Here is a 21627-nt window from a genome sequence, read left to right as displayed (position 1 = left end):
GGGGTAAGTCTCTTGGAGATTAGGGACAATGAATTGAGATGTATACAAGAGCATGGTGTGCACTAGAGAAGCTGCTGATGACAGACTGAGGAGGATACGAGGTGGTTGTGCGTTGCAAGTAATGGCTCATGAAAAGCAACGTAGGCATGATGAGGTGTGATAAGGATAGAGGGTGAAAAGCCTGAGTAGATGGTAGCTGCCAGGTGGTAATCAAATCTTGCACCAAAAATGATATCTCTAGATGTCTTAACGTCTATACTCTCAATCATACTCTTCCTTCTCCCCGTCAAGCAATATCTCATGCCCATTCCCTTCCTTTACGCCCTGTGCAAGCACCCAGCCAGCGATGGCTACAGCGGCCATACACCACCAAGCCAGTCCAATCATGCCCATATCCAGCCCCCTGCCGAATACCCAGGAGAAGAGTATTGGCCCCACGGTCCGGGTAAGACTGGATACCGACTGACCTATGCCATGAACGGTACCAAGGACAGACGGGTGCGGACTGACGTTATTGATGAGTATAGCCGTACACGGCAGGGCGAATGTGCGAGCGAGGACTTGTATGAACAAAGCACATGTAATGGCGATCCATATCCACGGACCGCTGACACCATCGGGCGGGGACGTCCAGCTAGGAACAAGACTCAAGAACGGAGCTGTTGTGTACATCACGGGAAAGAGAGCGAGGAAGATACGATAGCAACCCACTGTACCTAGACGATGCGCAACTCGTGGGTAGACGAAGAGTTGCAAGGGTATACCGATGACACCGATGATGGCAAGTGCGATACCGATACGCGCTGGAGGCATGGCTAGACCACCGGTAAAGAAAAGACCGTGAGGCGTGAAACCAGGAGGATATGGGTGACTGCGGTCGAAGCGAGGCGTAGAGAGATGAATAGTCCAGAGGCCGTTGAAGGTACCCACGTGCATAGCAAGAACACCGTGCGCGCAGAGCGTTGTGACGAGGTTGCGAGTCCAGATACGACGGAAGGGTAGCTGTTGTCTAACGATAACCCTCGGCTTGTCAAGACTAGCAGATGATGGTGCATGTACCGATGTTGGTGTGGGTTGTAGCTCAAAGTCATCCTGCGGTACAGCGTTGTACCCATCTTCAGATGCGATGTTCTGGCGAAAGATCGTCCGACGTATCCATCGGCCAACGCGGAGACCTGGATCGGGCCTATGCTTGCAAAGTTCACCTGTCTCTTCAAGGAAGAAGAGAACGGCAAAAGATGATAGGCATAGGAACACGGCGCTCGTGAGATTGGGTAGGGCGTAAGGGTATCGCTTCATCCATTGTACGCCGTCTTTGCCGCCGAAAGTGGAGTTGGGGCCGAATAGAGAAGGGTAGCTGGCAAAGGGATCTGCTAGCACACCGCCTGTTGTTGTCAGTACGTTCTTCTATGTAGACAGCCCGATGATACTCACCCATGATAGGACCGACCAAGACGCCGACGTTGAAGATCATAGGTAAGATCAGGAAGGCTCTACTCTGGTACTTCTTTTCCTTGATGATCTCACTGATCATGGTCCTCATCACGCCGACATTGCCGTTCAGTATACCACCAAGACATCTAAACGCCACTGCCATGGCGAAGCTGCGCGAGAAGCCAAAGCCAATGATGCTAAGCATTGTGCCAAGCAGCCCAAGATATATCGTTCTCTTTCGGCCACCGTGCTCTGCATCCGAGAAGCGTCCCCATAGCATGGCGGTCATGAATTGAGTCGCCGGAAATGCTGCGCCGATTATACCAGCTTGGTACGAGATGGTCGACTCTGGGAGTGATGGATCGAAGGATTGGAGTTGATAGTAGAGATATGCGCCTAGCGAGGTCTGAGTCAAAGGTTCGGAAAGACGAGCAAGCATCAGGACGAAGAGTTGGTCCTTGCGAGGTAATTCGCTCCATGATACTGGTCGGCTCGTAGGCTTGTCTTGTTCTACGTCGTCGATAACGGAAGATGTGGTGTTCGCCTGGGTGTCGACATGCAGATCACGCGACCCTATCCTCTTTTTCTTGAGCTCATCTCCATCGTCAGGTGCTGTTGTATTCGCGAGAACGCTTGATGGTAGAGGTTCAGCATGTTGCTTTCCGTGGCTAGGTCTCATGAGAAGGGACGGCGTGTAGGTGACGGGTCGCTGTGCAGCGAAGAAGCGATTTTGGGAACGACGAAGAATGGGTACGCCATTATCGCTATCTCAGGACCGTTGTTAGCGCCCGGAACCAGAAATGTGCCGTCCCAAAGATTAGTGGTGCCATCTTATTGGTGAAGAGATAATGGGAAGTGTGGGTGGTCGCCTGCCTGGAGATGTCGGAGTTTAATGTTGCGTCGCCACTTGGCGGGGTAATCCCGGCGGCTTAGGTAAGCGCATCGCAAAATCCTTGTCGTGCGAGTGAAGAACGAATTCGGCACCTGCATACAAATTGGAATGAACGCTACGGTACAAGCCCATGGCATACAACACCACATGCTCAGAAAAGATGCTCCTACGGTCTACGCCGCCGAAATCTTCCATTCTTGTTTGATCATGATCTTTTGCGACTCTTGACTAGCAATAGATGCACGCTCCGCTCGCTGACCTCTCATGCAGTCCATCCTTGAGGGTGGGAGGGTCGATTTCCTGGAGCTCTCTTGACCCCTTAAGCGGTCTAGTCTTGAGGGTGGGAGAGTATCCTCTTCGGAGTTCCCCTCGACTGTTGTGGTGGCATATGCATCCGACGGCGTCAGCTTCAGCGACGAGAATTTCGACTTCGATCGAGTACTCTTCGTCAGGGACTTGAGTTCATAACTGCCGCCTGACATCCCACTACCTCCGCCTGTTGTTCCCTCACGTAAGTATCCTAGGGATACTCCTTGTGTCATGAATCCTTGGGTGAACCCTTTGAGGAGTGGAGTTGTTGCGGATATGAGGTTGAAAGAAAGAAGAACGCTTTGCCAGGCGACGGTCGGGACGATGCGAATGGCTGATTCACGGCTCTCTACGAATTTGGCATATGCAAGGAAGTGCATAAGAGCAAAGACAACGTTTCTAAAAGTTGTAAGTGTCGTTGCCAGCTCGATCCGGGGTTCATACGTACGGTATCCTCGTAAAAAAGGCCATCACAACGATGAATTTACTTTTGATCGACATGAGAGACGAGTGGAAGCCTATTATCGGCAAGGCCATGATGGTTACCTCGGTGATCATGTCACCGACAGTAATTGCTTTGAGCCAGGGAATCTGACAAGTCAGTGTTTGTGCAGAAACATGTGTGGATCTGACAAGAGAACATTGACAGGGACGGCACCAGATATGAGGCACCACTCATGCGAGCTGCTACTGCCTTTCGAAGCAGACGGAGGTTAGACTTACTAAATCGACGCAATACTCGTCCCCAGGCTTCGGTATGACGGTATCAACTGAACACTCGGTCGTGGTTGCAATGGCTCCGATCAGGCCCAACACCACTACGACCACGCCGGTGCCAATCGCTAGTATGGAGACTTTGACGTTCCGCGCGAATACAGACCGGATGAGCATGAGGATAGAGACTTTCGAAAAAGCGAGTGCAATGTACAGCAGGATGCAACTCGTATAATAAAGCTGATAACATCCAAAGTGTCAGCGTATATCATCGTATTGGATGAAACGGAGGTAGAAAAGAGACCTTTGGCTGACCTCTTGTGTTTTAGATATCTCTGCATCTTCTAAGATGCTATACGACTTTCCGAGACCACTCTTCAGCGCTGAAAACAGGAAGGCCCACATGCTGAACGCCAAAAGCTGTGTTGACGTCAGCTTCGGGTCATACTGATAAAGGCAGTAAAAGCGGGGGGGTTCGCGACGCGTACATGTGCAACTACGACGACAAAGTCGTCCCAGGTATGCGCTCTCCATTTCGTGAACCCGAGACGAACTGCGAGTACCAGGATCGCATAAATCATGGAAAGAAGCGTGACGACCCAAAGCGTCGCGCCCCGATCGGTGGTTGTGATGCGGGCAAAGCGGTTGTCCGACGCCCTGGCCAGGAGCGAGGAACTGGATGAGTACGCCATCTGTCGCGTGAGGCCAAACCGACTGGCAAAAAGGCGTTATAAACGACTGCTATGTTGCGCACGACATGCAGTAATAAGGTTCTGGACACCGTTGGTTGTTGGAAACATGTCGGGCCTCAAAGAACAGATCTTACCGTGTCACTCATGTCCCTCCATCACACTCGCGAACGTGAGGCGCAAGAGTGATCCCGAATACTGGGTCGCTACCTTGGCTCCTGATAGCCGCTCGCCTCCGGGACTTTGCCTGCATTGGTCGCCAAGGGCTGGGATGCCGAGATGATGATACCCAGCATCCAATCCCGATCGATCTTTCCTCGTGCGCAACCGGCCGAGCCCTGACCGAACCGTGCCGTGCCTGTATATAGAGAGCAACAAGTATGCAGTACGGCCCTACTGTACATACATAAAACGAAGAGGTCGGAATTCCCGCAGCCCGCTCCCACCGGGTATTTGGGGCTGTACGGGAGAGGGCGAGTCTGTCGTAAGACTCTCGGTGCTTCTCGCGTCAGAGATTTACAGCGCGCAGTAGACAAGATCACGTTAATATGTATTTGGCTCGCTTCACTCGTGGAAGTATTTGTGAGTTGCATCGGCGTGGTCTGATTGTAGCTCGCAATGCTGTCCTCGAGTCCTGACACGCGCGGCCAGCGGCCCGGGCTGACTCAAGCTTTTCCCTGCGCTAAAGGCCTGAAGTCTCCAGAAGCCCACCAGCCGTCCCGTCGGCGCCACTCACCCCACACCATCATTCAGAACAATCTTTCATTTCACATGTACCACTCCACCGTCCCCATCTTCGATCTTCGCATCGTATCTCTGGCTGCATTCCACGCATGGCAGTTTCACGAAGATGTTGCAGATCAACATGTCGCTGTGTCATCATGCTTGCAGTCGCCAAAGACGATGTTCTCATCCGGTTAAAGCTCCGACGCAGGAGAAATGCAGTCGAGCAGCCATCCCACGCGAGGGCTTCCCGACCCGTCAGGATCCTAGACTAACGGCAGTTCTGCGGCGCAAGCCGGTGCGCAAGCCGGTCCTTCTGTGACTGCCATTTCTCTGCGCATAAGCGAAGGGCATCTAGATCCTACAATACGTGCTGCGGAGCATACTGAACCTGTCCAGTGCGTCCAGAGAGTCCCACTGCCACATGAAAACCTGCGAACACGCGAACAAGCTCGTAGCATGCGCCAGGCCCCCGGTCTCCAATCTGATCCTCAGATCCTTTGATTCCCAACATTACGTACCAGATACCCTGCAGTATCGCCAAGCGAACGAGACAGCTGAGCACGTTTGCTCCACCCAGCGCCACCCTCTCGAATGGGATAGTCCGTCCCGCAGCAGACATCGGAACCACCCTGTCGAATTTCTTTTCTTCTGATTACTGGTTACCGACTACACTCCTCCATCTACTTGTGGCATGCACGCATCGCGACGATGAACGACAGCATGATGAAGGGTCCTTCGGAGGCGATCGACTCTCCCAACAGCATCGAGCTGGCAAACCAGACTGCCGTGGGTGAAAAGCATGGCACGCAAAGTGATGAGAGCGATATGGACCGCATGGGCAAGCTGCAGGAGTTGAGGGTATGTTGAAAACGCCCGCCGGAGAGGTTCCGATATACTGACAAGAGATCAGCGGCAATTCAAGTTCTTGACCATCTTCGGCTTTGCTGTACTCCTTGGCAGTACATGGGAATACGCATTGATGTATGTTACTGTTCCTCGAAGACGAAGAAGACTGCTGACGTTTCTGTAGTGGTATCGGAATCTCACTCTACAATGGAGGAGCTGCCGGTGGTATCTGGTTACTTGTCGTTGTCTGCTTCGGCATGTTCTTCGTCACGCTTTCATTGGCAGAGATGGTGTCCATGTAAGTGATTGTGAAACTGATAAGACATCAATGCGTCTCACTAACACAAACGTAGGGCTCCAACAGCTGGTGGGCAATATCATTGGATATCAGAATTGGCTCCAAGGAAATATCAAAAGATACTCAGCTACATCACCGGTATGCTACCTCTGGTTGAACGCAGCATGTATGCAGTACTGACCGAACCATTCAGGATGGCTGTGTGTCATCGCATGGCAAACAGGTATGGCTGGTACGGCCTTTGCGGTCGCCGATCAGTTCACAGCTCTGATCGTGCTGAACAAGCCGTCCTATGTTATCCAAGGCTGGCATAGTACCCTTCTGTCCATCGCCATCACCACGTTCTCGATCCTGTGCAACACTGTTCTCGTCAGGAAACTTCCCCTGTTGGAAGGCTTCGGACTCGTCCTCCATGTGTTCGGATTCTTCGCCTTCGTCGTCGTACTCTGGGTTATGGGCGAGCGCTCGGATGTCACAACCACATGGACCCATTTCGAAGACCCCAGTGGCTGGGGTAATACAGGTCTCGCGACTCTCGTCGGTATTCTTGGTCCCATCCTTACTCTTGGAGACCCTGACTTGGCCGTCCATCTCGCTGAGGAGGTCAAGGATGCTGCGTGGGTCAGTCCTCGAGCCATGGTCTCCACGGCTGTTGTGAACTACTCATTGGCTTTCATCATGACCGTCACTGTCTTCTCCACTCTCGGCAACGACCTCGACACGCTTCTCGCCACCCCGCTTGGCCAGCCATGGATCCAGATCTTGTTGAATGCGACGGGATCTATTGTGGCCACCAACATCCTGGTGGTACTCATCTGCTCATTGCTCATGTTCAGCTCGGTCAACCAGGTGACAGCTTCATCCCGTCAACTCTGGTCCTTCGCCCGTGATCAAGGTCTCCCATTCTCCAACTGGTTCGCTTACGTACGTTCATCCTTCCCGCTTCCTGATCCTTTCGCTAATCACGATCCTAGGTACCACCAGGCTGGGACATCCCCGTCAATTCCGTCATCGCAACCCTCGTAGGAACCGCGCTCCTGAGTTTGATCAACATCGGCTCGGCCATCGCCTTCAACATCGTCATCGCTCTCGGAGGTCTTGGTATCTTCACTGCCAACATCATCGTCATCGGCTGCATGATCAGGAAGCGAGTCCTCGGAGAACCACTCCTTCCGTCCAAATTCGACCTTGGCAAGGCGGGCCTTTACATCAACATCATTGCTATTACATACCTCTCTCTGGCTATCGTGTTGATTTGCTTCCCCGAGGTCCCAAACCCGTCTTTGGCAGATATGAACTGGTCCATAGTCATGTTCGCGGTACTTGTCGTCTTTGCCATGGGTTACTACTACGTAATCGGGAAGGACAAGTACGATGGACCTGTCGAGTACGTCAAGCGTCAATGAACGCTTCCAAAATTCTCGGGATATTGATCTACGTAGCCCCGTAACCTTCATACCTATATCTTTGTACATATATACCTTCTGTTTATCTAGACTTCTTTCCTAATCGAAAACCACTCCAAAACAACTCCTGCATGCCAAAAGGTTTCCTTCGCTCAGTGGCGCCACGCCGCCGCACACCCAACTTCAACACCCACCACGTAACCCCAGAATAAGCGCACGCGTATACCAGTATCGAAACCCAAATTATAAGAATGGTCAACCACACCAATCTACCTACTAAATCCAAGAACACGTTGTCGGATCCAATCGAGAAGTAAAGTCGTATCGCACGACCCATGAGCTCTACCCCAAGGCCTACCACGAAAACACGGCTGCTTGCGTATATTTCACGCCGAAACACCGCGTCCATGAACGTGAGGAAAGAAGCCTTGGTTAGCACATCAACGTCCTCGTCTTTGAGGGCGCCCTTAGCCAGCGCTTCCACGGCACACAGTGCGCGTCTGCGCCACTTGAGGGGGGTGAGAATCTCAAGGTGGAAGTCGTGGTGGTGGTCTATCTGTGTAATCCATTTTGTATGCACCAACCAACGGAGGAACTTGACTTCGAGATCTTCGTCGCCAACCGAGGGTTTCAGCGTGGGAGGGAGGTGGTGGGACCAGTAAGGACATGATTGAGGTGCGCGGTTGATCCATTCGGTGAAGCATGAGTGGCCGATCATGTGACCGCAGGGATGGAGTTGGATTGCTTGGCAGCCTTCGGGGTCGTGCGGGGAGTAGGGGGTTTTGCAGATGAAGCATTCGGCTTCGGGGTCTGGGTTTGGGAGTGTGGTGTAGGTGTAGGTGTATTGGTCGTTGAAGACGTTGCTGAGACGGTATCGGGACATGATGGCGGGTTGCAACGCAGCAGCTATTGATGATTTTTGTGTGCAGTTGCGTCGTGGTAGTTGGTCAAGCCAACCTAGCTGGAGTTGTCGAGGTATGTGAGAGGGTAGTGTATCTGATCAATGATCCGGGCATGCACTGTGAACTACTGTGCTGAAAGCAGGTGGACCAGTGAATTGCATGCGTGATTATGGTGAAATTGCTGACAGGTTCGCTGGCTTCAAAGCTACTAGAGTATATCGATCCATCGTTGGGTGTGAATGCTAGTCAAGATCCTATTAGTATACATATCCATGGGCCCCATTATGTCCTGAACGAACACAATCCTCGCAGTCAGATCCGCAGCATTCCCCCAGATGTCTAATACAAAGTGACCTCCGTGACCCATGCCAGAAGCGGACCCAACGAAGTGCAATCCACATCCCCTGACTCTAGTCCATATTCAGGATTCCACCCATGAACACGTCCAACCTGACCACCACGGCGAAGACCGCCAACATCTGGCCCAATCATTCTAGCAAAGCACATGTTGGCTGACTGCTCCATGGAAGCCGGACCCTTGTGGCTGCCTGACTGACCTTGGGACCCCGGATCATACTCGATGCACAAACCCTTTATGAGGTCCCGGTTCTCGCTATGATCATCCTGCACGACACGGTGATCTGTTATAAATGAGTCCTCCGACGAAGGTGATCCTGGAACATACTTGGCAAGATCGGTAGGATTGGGTTTCCAAGTGAGTCGGTCTCCGTCCATGAGAAGCCAGATGAATCGTGGCTTGGGCTCGTCTGCGGGGAAATACAGGGCTCGAAAGTGTTTGTCGCTTGGCCGGGTCTGGAAGTCCTTGAACGTGTCACAGATAGTGTTGTGCTGTGCTGCGTCTTCTTGTTGGCATTTTTCGGAGCAGTATCCGATGTTGCCGCATCCCGTACACGAGATGATCCATTTCTTCATGCACATGGCGCAACCTTCAACTTCATCAGTCCTATCATAGTCAGCGGTGTTAGATGTCATCGTAGGGCTGTCTGTTGTCGGCTGGATGCGTGAAGAAGTCGATAGATGTAGGAACCGGCGTTTGCTATCAGCGTCGCGTGACGAGCCGTGTGATGAATGTATCAGCTTGCTCGTCCAGCCAGGTCACCAAAAGAAAGAGCAAACAAGAGCAAAAGGGCAAAAAGAAGGGCAAAAAGAGAGGCATGAGTTCGAGAGTCGCCCCTTCAGACCTAGGCCAAAAAAGAGCAAAAACATACAACAGCGGGGATTCGCTAGTGGTCACCCACCTAACTACTAATCCGCCGGTATCATGCTTGTATATGGCTGAGCGGACGGGAAGCCTAATTCTCATGATCCTATGGTCGTATGTATCAGTTGTACCAATCCGCAGCCTCATATAGTCGTCTAGCATTATCTGGAGGCTCAAACCGTTGAATCGAGTCGGTCATAAGGCGAAGCAAGCTATACCAGCAACTACTGCACATCATGCGCGAGTGTTTCAAAGCCACTGATCAACGTCGTCTCTCATTTCGTCGTCACTAATACACTTAGTATCACACCCCCGTATATACACCACTCAACTCATCCAAGACGAACCTCCAACCCTCAGTTCTTATCATCAGGACTGAAGTTAATCGAAACACCGTTCACACAGTGTCTCTCATCCTTGGGGTTGCCAAACCTCTCGCCCTTGAAGATATGTCCCAAGTGACCCCCACAGTTATTGCAGACAATCTCCGTCCTCATCATGCCAAGACCGGGGTCGGGCTTCTGTCCCACCGCGCCAGGAACGGCATCCCAGAACGCAGGCCATCCGCAGCCAGAGTCGAACTTGTGATTTGCCTTGTAGAGGGGCGCTTCGCAACCGGTGCACTTGTAGACGCCGGCGTCGGGGTAGTGCTTGTCGAATTTGCTGGAGCCGGGCATTTCGGTGCCTTTCTTGCGGAGGATGCGGAATTGTTCTATCGTAGTGTTAGTGACCGTGCGCTGGTAGTTGGGACAGGTGCTGTTGTACCTGGCGATAGCTGTGCTTGCCACTCGCCCTCGGGCTTCTGGACTGGGTAGTTCGTGTTGTCCGCCATACTGCTAGAAGATCCGAAAAGGGCGCCCAAGAAGGGGATATTTGGCATCGAACGGTAAATGACTGCGCGCTGTGGCGTGTTGTAGATAGTGCGACCGAGCGTGCTAGCAGGACTCGATCGAATAAAAGCGCTTGTTGTGTTGGTGACCGTGTGGAAGGCGCGGAGGAATGTGGGAAAGGAAGGGAAGCGCATATGGATTCGTTTTATGGGAAGGTGGTGGTCGTTGTTATGGTAGAGTATTTGTTCGTCGTCGGACTGGAGATGATGCGGAGGGGTGGCGGAGAGCTTCCGCCACCGAAGCTTTGACAAATCGAGTACATGGCGTCATCAATGTCGCGCGCCATCAACACCATCTTTCTTGCGACATCGTGATTAACGCAACTTCATACCTCCCTGGGTAGAGTCTCTTATCGTGTCTGATTTTGGATCTAATATCTTGTGAAGCCTGAGATCATGCTGGGTCGACTTGTTGCCGCAACTCGGGGTTCTCGGCGCGCCCATGACGGCCTATCATCGCATATGTTTCTTTCGCATTCGGGTGTTCGGCACTGGCAGGTGGCAGGATGCATCGATGATACGATGCTGACTGCAGATGTGGGCCAAGGCTGACTACAACTCGCTAACATGTATTGTGAACGTTGTGCTGCACGCCTGAGCATCGTCAGATTGCTGTATCCTGCGAACAGTCCACGTACCTCAAACCTTACACACGCTGGCATTGTGCGTGTTGGCCGCCCACGACATGGATTCTAAGGAAGGCGAGCAGGCGAAGCAGATTGCGGCATCGACCCCAACATCATCGAGCACAAAACCGAGTCCAGACCCAGACCTACCAATATCCTACGACCCCAAGCCTTCACGTAAGCCACCGCCGCAATATGGCAAAACCGCAACTGGAGCACCCGTCAATCCCCAGACTGCTTCTGCGCTCGCACAGTCGCGTCACAAAGGCAGTGGCGTCCCCGCATCAACCCTCGCTGCTCTCATGGCAGAGCCCGAGCCTGAGTCGGACATCAAGGAAAAGAGATCGCTGCGCGAGCGCTGGAAAGACTGGAAGGAGAGGAAATCGTATGACAAGAAGGACGAAGAGTCGGTATGGCAGGTCCGCGGAAGCTCCACGCAATGGAATGTTTTTGGTTCACCTGTGAGCGAGGGGAAAATAGAGAAGGGTAGGGGTTGGAAATAGGCGTATCGAGTAGGAGGAATCTTGGTAAGTTGCCTTGAATGACTGAGGGAAGGCAGATGCTAACGAGAGGATGTAGGTGGGGTAGACGCCGAATGATTAGGGCATGAACCATGATGGCCGATGGTACATCATCGCGCCTTCCACAACATCATCGAATTTAGCTACACGATTTCCTATCTGCGATATCATCATCGCTCTTTCCTTGCTCAAATTACAACGTCACAACCCCACATCCCACCAAGTCCCTTTACTTGAACTGCCCCTCAACATCCCCCATTGGCCCCATCGCCATCTCAACCGCCCTCTTCGTAGCCCCATCCAAATCCTCCTTCTCCATACCCAACACCCCATTATCCAAACCCCCATTACTCTCATAATCAGCCCCCTCACTCCTCCAAACCGCCGCATAAAGCGCCTTCGCAAACCCCAACATCTTCCCCTTTCCCAACTCCCTCATCCCATCCCCAAACCTCTTCTCTACATCCTCATATCTGATTGTCCAATCCGCATCCCGCGTCCCGAGCACCCGGTGTAAACTATCCAGGATATCGCGTTGAGACACTAGGAAAGAGGAAATGTAAACGCCCTCGTTCCTCCACTTTTCCAACACAACACCACCCTCAGCACCATTTGCTGTGACGGGAAGAGACAACAGCCCCGCAACAGCCCTCCCACAAGCGTCCCACGTACTCACATTGACCTTCTTCATCCCATCCCCGTACATTGTAACGCTCCTATCGCGGATCCGGAAGCCAAACCACGGTTCCCCCATTGCGAGACTGAATTCGTACCAGAAGCCGCATACAAGAGCTGTGTAATCCAGTCCTGGTGTGCTCTTCACATCGTCAATGAAGCGCTCGAAGTTGGCAGGTAAGTCAACCTTGCCGCTGAGTGCGCGGTCGCCGATGCCGTAGCCGAAGTAGTTGGGCATGATCCAGCGGATCTTTGCGGCCGCGGCACAGGACACGATGCGGGGGTGGAGAGTCGGTGGGGCGCGTGCGGAGAGGGTTATGATGAGGTAGTCGTGGTTGGAGAGGGCGGAAGTGAGGGCTGTGTCGTTGTCGTAGTCGACCTTGATGACGGTGAGGTTGGGGTTGGTGGGGAGCGTGCCGGTGCTGGTGTGTCGGGTCAGAGCTGTGACCTGGTGTTTGCCCGTACCAAGGAGGTGGGTGAGGATGTGGGAGCCGACTTGTCCGGTGGCCTGGTGATTGCGTTAGTGGGATGGATAGAGGATGGGATGTGGAGGGGCATACGCCGATGAGGGCGACTTTGCGGATGTGCGTTAGTTGCTGGGTTGCGGAAAACATTGCAGATCGAGTACGATGCTTTCAAAGTTATACCGATGCGAGGGGGCGATATCTCTTTGACTGGGTTGGCAGAAGGAGCTGATGGGCGCTTTGTTGCTCGCAATTGCCGTCTCCCGCCCATCTTTATACCTGATCCCATCCACTTCGACAAACCAGCTACCCATGAACCCAGTTACAGATTCAGGATGACGCTAACCTCACGTCGTATACCAGACTGACATCCAGCCACAAAGTTCTCACGTCCTCCCGATCTCGTCAGCCAGTATGAGCTAAGTCCGCTTAACGCCGAGACCGTGCAAAGAGCCAAGCTGAAGCGGCATCAAAACCAAGCTTAGTTGATTTCGAGCCTTCTCCAGAAAACCTTTGTTAGGAAATGAAGTGGCGCTGTCTTGTTCGGTTTACAGTTTGACACTGGCGATACGAAGAGTGCGAATGTGGTCCTACACCTACAATACAGCGAATGAAACAACAGCATCATTGAACCAACAGCAACCAAATCGGAGGATAAGCCACAACAAGATGTTTGATAACCTTGTTTGCGATCATGATACGTAGTGGTTGCGATGATGTAAGACGCAACAATTCCCATCGGCCATTCGGTGGCAACCACCCACCGACCTTACACACATGCTCCCGAGCGCTCTACAAACCTCATACAAGTCCATGCCTATTGACCCGCGTCCGACCTGATAGACAACGACTGCATTCCCCGTCTCACAACAACGCTGGTTATACGGTATAACCTTCTCCCGCAGCCTCCATCACGTAGCGATCAACACACACTGCCGATGTAACCCCAATACAGTCATCCCCTCTCATCTCTAATAACTACCAACCACATTCTCAATCTCAATACTAGGCTGTATATACGGCACAACCTTCGTCCTAACCATAGTCCTCTGCTCAAACGCATACGCAAAGCCAATCAGACTCTCCTCACTCCACAGCGCACCCGCGAACGAAATCCCGAACGGAATATTCGGTGCCGTAGCATTCAAATCACCGCGAGAGTTCGTGACAACCGTTGTGTTGGGCGGCAGCGCACCAAGCGGAACAGTAACAACAGGTCCGCCGATGATGGCGGAGATACCAGACGCAGAGCGCGAAGGAACAACGACGGCGTCAAGGTTGTATGTAGCCAGTGCGCCGAGGAGACCGCCTTTGCCACCGAGGTACAGGTCTTCTTGGTAGGCTTCCCAGAACTCTATGTCGGTGTTTGAGAAGTTTTGGGACTGCGCGATGGAGCTGTCGAAGTCTGCTGTGTCTCTGTCGGGGTAGTCCTCAGCGGGGAAGTTTTGGGTGAAGTTGCGGACGTCTTCTAGACTGTGGACGTCGTTGGGGTTGTATGTGAGTTGCTCAAGGTAATGTGCTAGGTTGGGGACGAAGTCGCCGTCGAGAACGATGCCTTCTGCGTTGGATTCGAGATACTGGTCCCAGGCGGTGTAGTTGGTGTTGTCGACAACGACTGCGCCGGCGGAGCGGAGGACGTCGAGAGCAGCTGTGAAGGCAGCGTAGATGGGAGCGGACTGGGGACTGGGCGTGCCGATGGCGTTACGCGGTACTCCGATTCGCTTTCCTTCCAACGCATCCAGAGTGCATGCAGCAACGTAGTCGGGCTTGGTAGCATTAGTGGCGTTGCTCGCCCAGGGAATCGCAGATGTGTAGTTATCGTAACTGTCAGGTCCAGAGATGGCTTGGAGAATGTAGGCTGCATCTTTGACGGTGCGGGCCATTGGCCCAACGGTGTCTTGGTGCTCAGAGATCGGGATGACAAGTGCTCTGCTTGTAAGTCCGACAGTAGGCTTGATGCCGACAACATTGTTAAGCTGGCTGGGAGAGATGATGGATCCATCCGTCTCTGAGCCGAGTGTTCCGAAAGCAAGACCGAGACTAGCAGCGACACCGCTACCGCTACTGCTGCCACTTGGGTCTTGACCAGGGTAATACGCGCCATACGTTTGACCACCTCGAGCAGTCCATCCATTCGAAGAGTTCGATGAACGATAGTTAGCCCATTGCGAAAGATTGGCCTTGCCGAGGATGATAGCACCAGCTTCTCTCAGTTTCGCAGCGACCGTCGCATCACGTGGGACTTTGGCACCCATCAGTGACCAAGATCCAGCAGTGTTGTTCATTTCGTCGGCAGTAGCGATATTGTCCTTGATGAGAATCGGGAGTCCATGGAGAGGGCTGCATTCAGTCAGCAAAGGATCATGCAGATTCTTGCAGCACAACTTACCCACGAAGCTTTCCACAAGCTCGCTCCTCGTCCAACTCTTTCGCAATCGTCCAGGCATCTGGATTGATCTCCAATACTGCATGTAGAGTCTTGTTGACTTCGATGATGCGTCCCACATAAGCCTACATTATGTCAGCGGTGCTGTCCAAGGTAGATCCATGCCTACACATGTTGGCAAGAAAACCGGGAACCTACCTGGACTAAATCCAAACTTGTAAAGTCTCCAGCCTCAAGTCCAGCAGTCAAATCATCTGCGGTAGCGTCCAGCAACAGAGGCAATTGAGGTGTGGTGACGTTGTACTGTGCGTAGACTGTCGTCGTCAGCGGCGCAAAAGCCACAAAGACCTTTGTTAGAAACCACGCTGAAACCATGATGACGGTTGCGAATGCTACCGTTCGGTAGGAGAGTGACGAGTGGATGCGGTATCGAGCAAGAGCTGCTTCATTACTGTGTACGATATCATGTGTCTTATAGTCATGCTTCCCGTGGTGACCCGAGAAGGACTGCCGCCGTGCACCCATGTCTGACCGGGATCATGCTGCGCGCGCGTCTTCCCCGCGGTGCAAATGCAAATTCGGTCCTGGAAGTGTATCGATCTGCATGATAAGAAATACAGATATGCGGTGTCACCCTCCAATTCGTGCCCGTTGTTGCGAGGTAATGGCAGGCATGCAGGTACTGTTCATCTGATTGACCCGCCGCACCCTGGTACCTGATCAGCGCGATACACCGGTGTCACCCGAACAAAATACTCGAGCAGCCTGTAAGCCTGGATTTCTCACTCAGCCGTTTTACAATATCATAAACATTTCGAGCGCTCATTGTGTAGGCCGGGAAACTGTCGATGCGATTGCGGCAGGTAGGAATGCAGATCTTAGACGAGAAAGGAAGGTGCTAAGGGAAAGAATCGTGAGATCGAGCTTGACAAGTGCCCGCGGATGTCTAACGGGCTGCTGGCGACGGATAGTTATCGATACGGCTAATGCATATTTTCCATGATGTAAACATGGAGTTCTGTTTGGAGTTTTGGAGTAACCATTGCTATCGACCTGCCGTAATCGGCGCCTCTGGCTGCGTCTTACCTCCAGAACCTTGGTCAGCCGTCGGGCGCATGCATAGATTCTTGATCGGGGTAGGTATTTCCGCGTTCCTAATACGGTAGTATATGGTAGTCAAATGTCATGCGCCTTTGTCAATGGCGCGTTTAGTAGCATTTGGCGTTCAGTCGAAGTAGCCAGGGAAGAGCCACTGGAGCTTCTTCTCGGCCTCTGATCCGCGTCCCTCCTTCTTCGTCATGGCGCCTGCGAATCTCATCTGTCCATCGAGGTGCTTAGCGAGCACCTGTTCCGTGTGCTCCTCCTTGCTGAGCTCGTTCAGCACTGCGCCAACGAACCGCCTGGCGTTCTCGGCGTTTGCCTTCATATGTGCCATGACCATCTCCACGTTGACGTCCTCAGAGCCGTCACCCCTCCAGCAATCGTAGTCTGTTGCCATACAGATCATCTGGTATCCGATCTCAGCCTCGCGCGCGAGCTTTGCTTCAGGTAGAGCCGACATGTTGATAACGCTGCCACCCCACGACCGGTATAGGTTCGACTCTGCGCGTGTGCTGAATTGCGGTCCCTCCATGCAGATGATGACTCCCTTCTCGTGAAGTGTGATGCCGTCTCCTTCCAGCGCGTGTCCGCACTGCCTGACGATCTTGGACAGTTGCTTGTCGAAGGGGTCGCCAAAGCCGACGTGTCCTACCATGCCTCCCTCAAAGAAGGTGAATGGCCGGATGCCCTTTGTACGGTCGATGATCTGGTCGGGGATGACAAAGTCGCGCGGTCGCACTTCTTCTTGGAGAGATCCGACGGCGGAGAAGGCAATGATGGTGCGCACACCGATGTGTCGCAGAGCGGCTATGTTGGCCTGGTTCTTGACCTCATGCGGTGCGAGCTCGTGGTGTAGGCCATGTCGCGAGATGAATGCGACGGGGATTGGCTTGCCGGTCGAGGGCGACGGGTGTTGTAGGATGGAGACAGGTGATGATGGTTTGCCCCATGGTGTGTCGACGTCGAGTGTAGCGGCGAGGGTGAAGCCTGGTAGGGAAGAGATACCAGTGCCGCCTATGACGGCAATGTAAACGGGCGCTGGATACGAGGTAAGCAATGGGCCAGACGAGCACGGGACGGAAGGTGCGTACCATCGTAAGTGCTAGGAACGCCAGCCATCTTGCGATATGGAATTGAGACGCGTCTAGACGAAGTGCGAGGCTGGAATTGAGGTTTGGAAAAGTTTGGAAAGTGTTTGACGCGTAGAAACATGCGTCGAGGGGTGACGCGATAACATTTTCTGCCATGGCGGGGTGCTCCTTCCCCCGGGCCCTGACGACATCGGCTTTGTCCAATCAGAACAGGTAGAGATTATACGCTAGCGGCTTTGGGCAGCTTTCCCTTTCCGCACTCCTTCTGTCCGTCATCACTCTCGTATGCCCAACAATCATTTGATGTGTAGACTGTAAATTGGATCGGTTTTATACGCAACAAGCCATCATCCATGAATACCCATCCACTCCTCCCTCATCGCCTCCGCCAAATCCCAAACCTGCCCCTCATCCACCACAAACTTAACCTTATACATCTTCATCTTCTCCACCTGCGCGTCATCAAATAGCATCGCCATCGCCCCCTTGCAATGCTCATCTCTCTCCTCCTTGGTCTTCGCCTCCGTCACGAAACGAATCACGATCTTAGCGCCAGGCTTCAGTTCGAAGATGCCATCGAGAGCCTCACGCATTCGCTCCGGTGACTTGGGTATGCCAAACATGTAAGCGCGAAACGAACCGCGGTCATGCGAGACAGCATTCAGGCCGATTTCGACGCTGGAGACTAGTGCTTTTGGGGGAATGCCTAGTTTCATCTCGTCGGTGGTGAGGAAACGCTTCATTACTCCTGGATCGTCGCCGAAGAGAAAGGTGCTTGTTCTGTAGTAGTTCTCCACGAGCTCACGGTAGAAGGGCTGACCAACGTAATCGGTGTTCCAATAGTGCGCGGGGAAGTGTTGTGCTTTCCATCTGTGAAAGTCGTACGAGTAGAGCCTCGTTATCGGATCCAGGGTCGTCCGGAAGTGCTCGCGCTCGATGAGTTCGCGATCCCGTGTGCTGAGGTGGAAGTAGATCATATCGCGTATCTCGCGCGGTAGTTTGGTCATGATGTTGTTGGTAAGCTGCTGGCATTCTGTCCGAGCGACCTGTTCGACTGCGTCTCTTGTTGTTGGTGTGGTGTTGGCGAGATCTTTCTCTAGACTTGCAAGCTCTTCTTGCAGCTTTGCGACACGCGCTTTGCGTATATTTTCTTCGGAGAGTGCTCTATCATTGGTGTTAGTCTGAAAGAACATCGTTCAAGATGCGCATTCACGCGCTCGCTGGCGTACCTCAAAGCACGCTTCCGAAGGTGCACGCATGTACAAGCACCCACACCACCAATCTCATCTGTCCTTGGAATCGCGTACATCACGATGCACATACTTTGTCGTTTGATCAAGATGGAAGAGGATCACGAAGAGAACGTGTCCCAATTTCAAGAAGTCGTACTATGGTCTATCAGGGTGCTGCTGATCGCTTATTCAGGTACTCACGCCCTGCGTATGCGGTCTGGACCCTGCATGACTTGCGATCGACAGCATACTCCGCTTACGCCAGCCATCAGCTCATCGAAAGATCTACACATACCTATTTGAGAAGGAAACATACCCGTTGGGACGGGAAGGTAAGAAGCAAGGAGCAGACAGCCTCATCGCCTACCTAGGTAGCATTGCCAGCAGCTTTTGCCAGCTTCAACATAAGGAACTGTCAAAACTGGCTCATTTGCCAATCTTCTTCGACAAACCGCTCTTGATCTCCTCCATCGTGACGTCTCCATGATCAATAGTCACCCCCCACCCAAGATTATCAAAACACAACGTGGCCTTCGTACCAGCAGCAGCTAGCCTACGCAGCGTCGGCAGGATGACTGGAATGACGGTGTCGCATTCCCAGTCTTCCTCAACGTGCGCATTCGACAACCGGTCACGGTTTACGAGGAGGTGTAAATCGACCTTAGTGCCAGCCTTGAAACCGAAGAGTGCTTCGAGGTCTGCGAGCAGCGCTCGCCGGGGTTTGAGCGGATGTCTCCCGTACGGAATGGTCAACGGTGCCGTTACCCCGTCGAAGTCGTACTTGTCGCATTGTATGCACAAGGAAACGTTGAGGATGTAGTTGGCTGGTATGACACCAAAGTTTCCTCTATCCAAGCTCCGGAAGGCGCCTAGCCTTGCAAATTGGTCTCGTAGGTCGAACGTGGATGTGCGATAGTACTTTTCGAGCAGCTCTACGGAGAATTCTGGGATGACGTATGCGCTTTTGAAGAGATGACTGTGGGGTTCAACGAAGTAGTACAGTGTTTCGCTTCCCTTGGCGCAGGGCTTGCTATCGCAATCGCGATGGTCGCAATGCTCTAGGACGACCGGGGAGTTGGGCAGGAGGTACGCGTAGATGTAATCGCGTATTTCGCGTGGACAGACTTTGAAGATCTTGTCGCAGAGGTTGCGGCAGGCGACCTGAGCGTATTGGTTCAGCTCGTTGATGGTGTTCTCCTTCTGTGCTTGCAGCTCGGCTTTACGAGCCTCGTGTCGCGCATCCTCCTCTTTCCACCGTTGTAGGAGCTTGGCTTCTGTGTGGAGTAGCCTGTTGTACGTCAGGAGCTATATGTCGCCCTGTTCGTGCGGGACTTACTTGTAGCACTTGTCGCGGAGCTGCTTTTCCTGTTCTTCTGGCCGTAATGGGGCTGTCATTTTGGTACGAGTAAGGTGGATTGTAATCTTGTTTACGTTTTGCAAGATGGAGCTGTGGTTGAACCTGGGTGTGGAACCGTGTAGTGAGACCAGGCGATCAATGCTGAGGGTGCACCCCAATTTGTAGGCGAGGAAAGGAGTGAGAAAGCAGCTTGTGTATCTGCCTAACGGGCGATAACGCTTTCACGCGCGAGCATTGCGTCATCAAGCTTCTCATAAGATGGGTTCGGAGAAAACCTCGTATCTGATAGAAGAAACCAAGGACAGGGCTATACAATGGCCGATGTGTGAGCTTTTATAAACAAGTGAAATTATGAAGAGACCGCATCAATCGCTTTTCCGTCCGCCCCAGTGGATGGTACCGTCCCCAAACCATTGCAAGCATAAATTTCCATTCGATTTTCCATGCCACATATCCATGAGAGGGAACTATGTCTCGTTGGCAGTGTTGGATGCGACCTCTTCCTCATAGAAAGCACTCCAGTCGAACACTGTACTAGTTTCCGATTCGTCGTCAGAAACAACGGTAAATTCTAGCTCAGCTTGCGATAGGCGGTCCTGTTCAACTTTGACATACTGCAGATGTTAGCTTCTGGGAAGGAAAGTTCCAGCGACCCTGCAAACGTACCTCCTGAACGGCCTGGCTGATGACCTCCGAAGATTTTGGGTTCCACTTGGACGTAAATGATCTCTTTGACCACTCTTCCTTAGCAGAGAGAAGTATGCGGACTCGACAGCCGGCATCCTTGAGTCGCTGGAGAACTGGAAAGATGACTGGAATGACAGTGTACGCCATCCACGCCTGCTGCTCAAGCAAGGTAGCATTCTCACAAAGCTTCGACGAGAGGTTGATGGTGATCGCAGTGCCGTGCCTGAAACCAAAGAGCGACTCTAGCTCCACGAGAAGACGGTCTGGTACCTCTCTAAAAGGCTCACCTCCCCAGCTGGCTTCAGAGTCTGCAGGTCTTGCATGTATGTCGGTGGGAATGCTGTTACCTTCGCGGTCCATGGGCTCAAACCTGTAGTCGCGGCAGTTGATCGTGACCTCCACATCTGAGATGAAATCTACCGGTTTGAAGCCCAGACCCAGGTGGTCCACGGAGCGGAATGGAACAACATTGGTGATAATGTGTTCAAAGACGAAGTGAGAAGAGCGATAGTAGTTCTCGCCGATCTCTCGTACCATCTGTGCCCCCATGTACTCGCGCTTCCACCAATGGGCTGCTTTGACGTACTCCGGAACGCAACACGAAAGTGACCTCGACGAATGAGAGTGCCACTCGCAGGTATGGCACCAGGGCACGTTGCAAGCGATGGAGACGTCCTTGTCACCAGTGATGTAGCTGTAGATAATGTCCCGTATCTCGCGGGGAAAAGCGTTCTGGACTTTGGTGCAGAGCTCCAGGCAGTCAGCCTGCGCAAATGCTGAGAGCGCATCGGCCGCCTTGAAACCGTCGGTACAAAGTTCTTCTCTCAAGAGGTAGTCGCGATCTCGCAATTTCTGCCGCTGGAGCTCCAGCGTTTTCTGCTTCAGTTCGGTCTTACTCGCTCCTTTCAGCGCCCTATAGACTACGTCAGCTATCGCTCAGCATCGGTGAATTGAACTCACTCATGGCACTTTGCGCGCAGGCGCTCAATCTCGCTTGGGGTTGTTGTAGTAGGCGCCATCTCAATGGGGTGCCGCGGGGGATGAAAGCTGTAGGTTAAAGGTAGAAGGAGATCGGGTCGAAGAACTCGGTATAAGTACTGGATTGGGCCACTGCACTAGTGGTCGGGTAAGTGCGAGCAAGATGAGACCACTAGCAAGCG

The 21627-nt window shown here is 52.7% G+C and overlaps 10 protein-coding genes across 10 annotated transcripts; 3 read left to right on the top strand and 7 right to left on the bottom strand.

Moving 5' to 3' along the window:
- Positions 1 to 261: 261 nt before the first annotated feature.
- Positions 262 to 2113, bottom strand: J4E92_009259 (uncharacterized protein; the record flags this gene model as incomplete). Its single annotated transcript, XM_051500608.1, has 2 exons — positions 262 to 1385; positions 1435 to 2113. 2 exons carry the CDS (start codon positions 2111 to 2113, stop codon positions 262 to 264), a joined length of 1803 nt encoding a protein of 600 aa, XP_051349180.1.
- Positions 2114 to 5484: 3371 nt separating this feature from the next.
- On the top strand, positions 5485 to 5912 carry J4E92_009258 (uncharacterized protein; the record flags this gene model as incomplete). Its single annotated transcript, XM_051500607.1, has 3 exons — positions 5485 to 5622; positions 5675 to 5745; positions 5795 to 5912. 3 exons carry the CDS (start codon positions 5485 to 5487, stop codon positions 5910 to 5912), a joined length of 327 nt encoding a protein of 108 aa, XP_051349179.1.
- Positions 5913 to 6133: 221 nt separating this feature from the next.
- J4E92_009257 (uncharacterized protein) lies at positions 6134 to 7314 on the top strand (the record flags this gene model as incomplete). Its single annotated transcript, XM_051500606.1, has 2 exons — positions 6134 to 6832; positions 6883 to 7314. 2 exons carry the CDS (start codon positions 6134 to 6136, stop codon positions 7312 to 7314), a joined length of 1131 nt encoding a protein of 376 aa, XP_051349178.1.
- Positions 7315 to 9794: 2480 nt separating this feature from the next.
- MSRB5 (Peptide methionine sulfoxide reductase B5) lies at positions 9795 to 10462 on the bottom strand (the record flags this gene model as incomplete). The annotated part of the gene is made up of 2 exons (XM_051500605.1): positions 9795 to 10150; positions 10204 to 10462. 2 exons carry the CDS (start codon positions 10460 to 10462, stop codon positions 9795 to 9797), a joined length of 615 nt encoding a protein of 204 aa, XP_051349177.1.
- Positions 10463 to 11012: 550 nt separating this feature from the next.
- On the top strand, positions 11013 to 11456 carry J4E92_009255 (uncharacterized protein; the record flags this gene model as incomplete). Its single annotated transcript, XM_051500604.1, has 1 exon — positions 11013 to 11456. The coding sequence occupies one exon, from the start codon at positions 11013 to 11015 to the stop codon at positions 11454 to 11456; it is 444 nt and encodes a 147-aa protein (XP_051349176.1).
- Positions 11457 to 11703: 247 nt separating this feature from the next.
- Positions 11704 to 15374, bottom strand: J4E92_009254 (uncharacterized protein; the record flags this gene model as incomplete). Its single annotated transcript, XM_051500603.1, has 4 exons — positions 11704 to 12657; positions 13600 to 14953; positions 15003 to 15124; positions 15198 to 15374. The coding sequence occupies 4 exons, from the start codon at positions 15372 to 15374 to the stop codon at positions 11704 to 11706; spliced, it is 2607 nt and encodes an 868-aa protein (XP_051349175.1).
- An 850-nt stretch (positions 15375 to 16224) lies between these two features.
- J4E92_009253 (uncharacterized protein) lies at positions 16225 to 17219 on the bottom strand (the record flags this gene model as incomplete). Its single annotated transcript, XM_051500602.1, has 2 exons — positions 16225 to 17138; positions 17192 to 17219. The coding sequence occupies 2 exons, from the start codon at positions 17217 to 17219 to the stop codon at positions 16225 to 16227; spliced, it is 942 nt and encodes a 313-aa protein (XP_051349174.1).
- Positions 17220 to 17538: 319 nt separating this feature from the next.
- Positions 17539 to 18653, bottom strand: J4E92_009252 (uncharacterized protein; the record flags this gene model as incomplete). Its single annotated transcript, XM_051500601.1, has 2 exons — positions 17539 to 18355; positions 18625 to 18653. 2 exons carry the CDS (start codon positions 18651 to 18653, stop codon positions 17539 to 17541), a joined length of 846 nt encoding a protein of 281 aa, XP_051349173.1.
- Positions 18654 to 18849: 196 nt separating this feature from the next.
- J4E92_009251 (uncharacterized protein) lies at positions 18850 to 19818 on the bottom strand (the record flags this gene model as incomplete). The annotated part of the gene is made up of 2 exons (XM_051500600.1): positions 18850 to 19711; positions 19760 to 19818. The coding sequence occupies 2 exons, from the start codon at positions 19816 to 19818 to the stop codon at positions 18850 to 18852; spliced, it is 921 nt and encodes a 306-aa protein (XP_051349172.1).
- Positions 19819 to 20247: 429 nt separating this feature from the next.
- On the bottom strand, positions 20248 to 21486 carry J4E92_009250 (uncharacterized protein; the record flags this gene model as incomplete). The annotated part of the gene is made up of 3 exons (XM_051500599.1): positions 20248 to 20394; positions 20447 to 21380; positions 21428 to 21486. The coding sequence occupies 3 exons, from the start codon at positions 21484 to 21486 to the stop codon at positions 20248 to 20250; spliced, it is 1140 nt and encodes a 379-aa protein (XP_051349171.1).
- Positions 21487 to 21627: the final 141 nt, after the last annotated feature.

The sequence above is a fragment of the Alternaria infectoria genome (assembly GCF_024043175.1).
Source record: "Alternaria infectoria strain BMP 0036 chromosome Unknown scaffold_22, whole genome shotgun sequence".
Classification (NCBI taxonomy): domain Eukaryota; kingdom Fungi; phylum Ascomycota; class Dothideomycetes; order Pleosporales; family Pleosporaceae; genus Alternaria; species Alternaria infectoria.
This window is presented reverse-complemented; position numbering and strand designations above follow the sequence as displayed.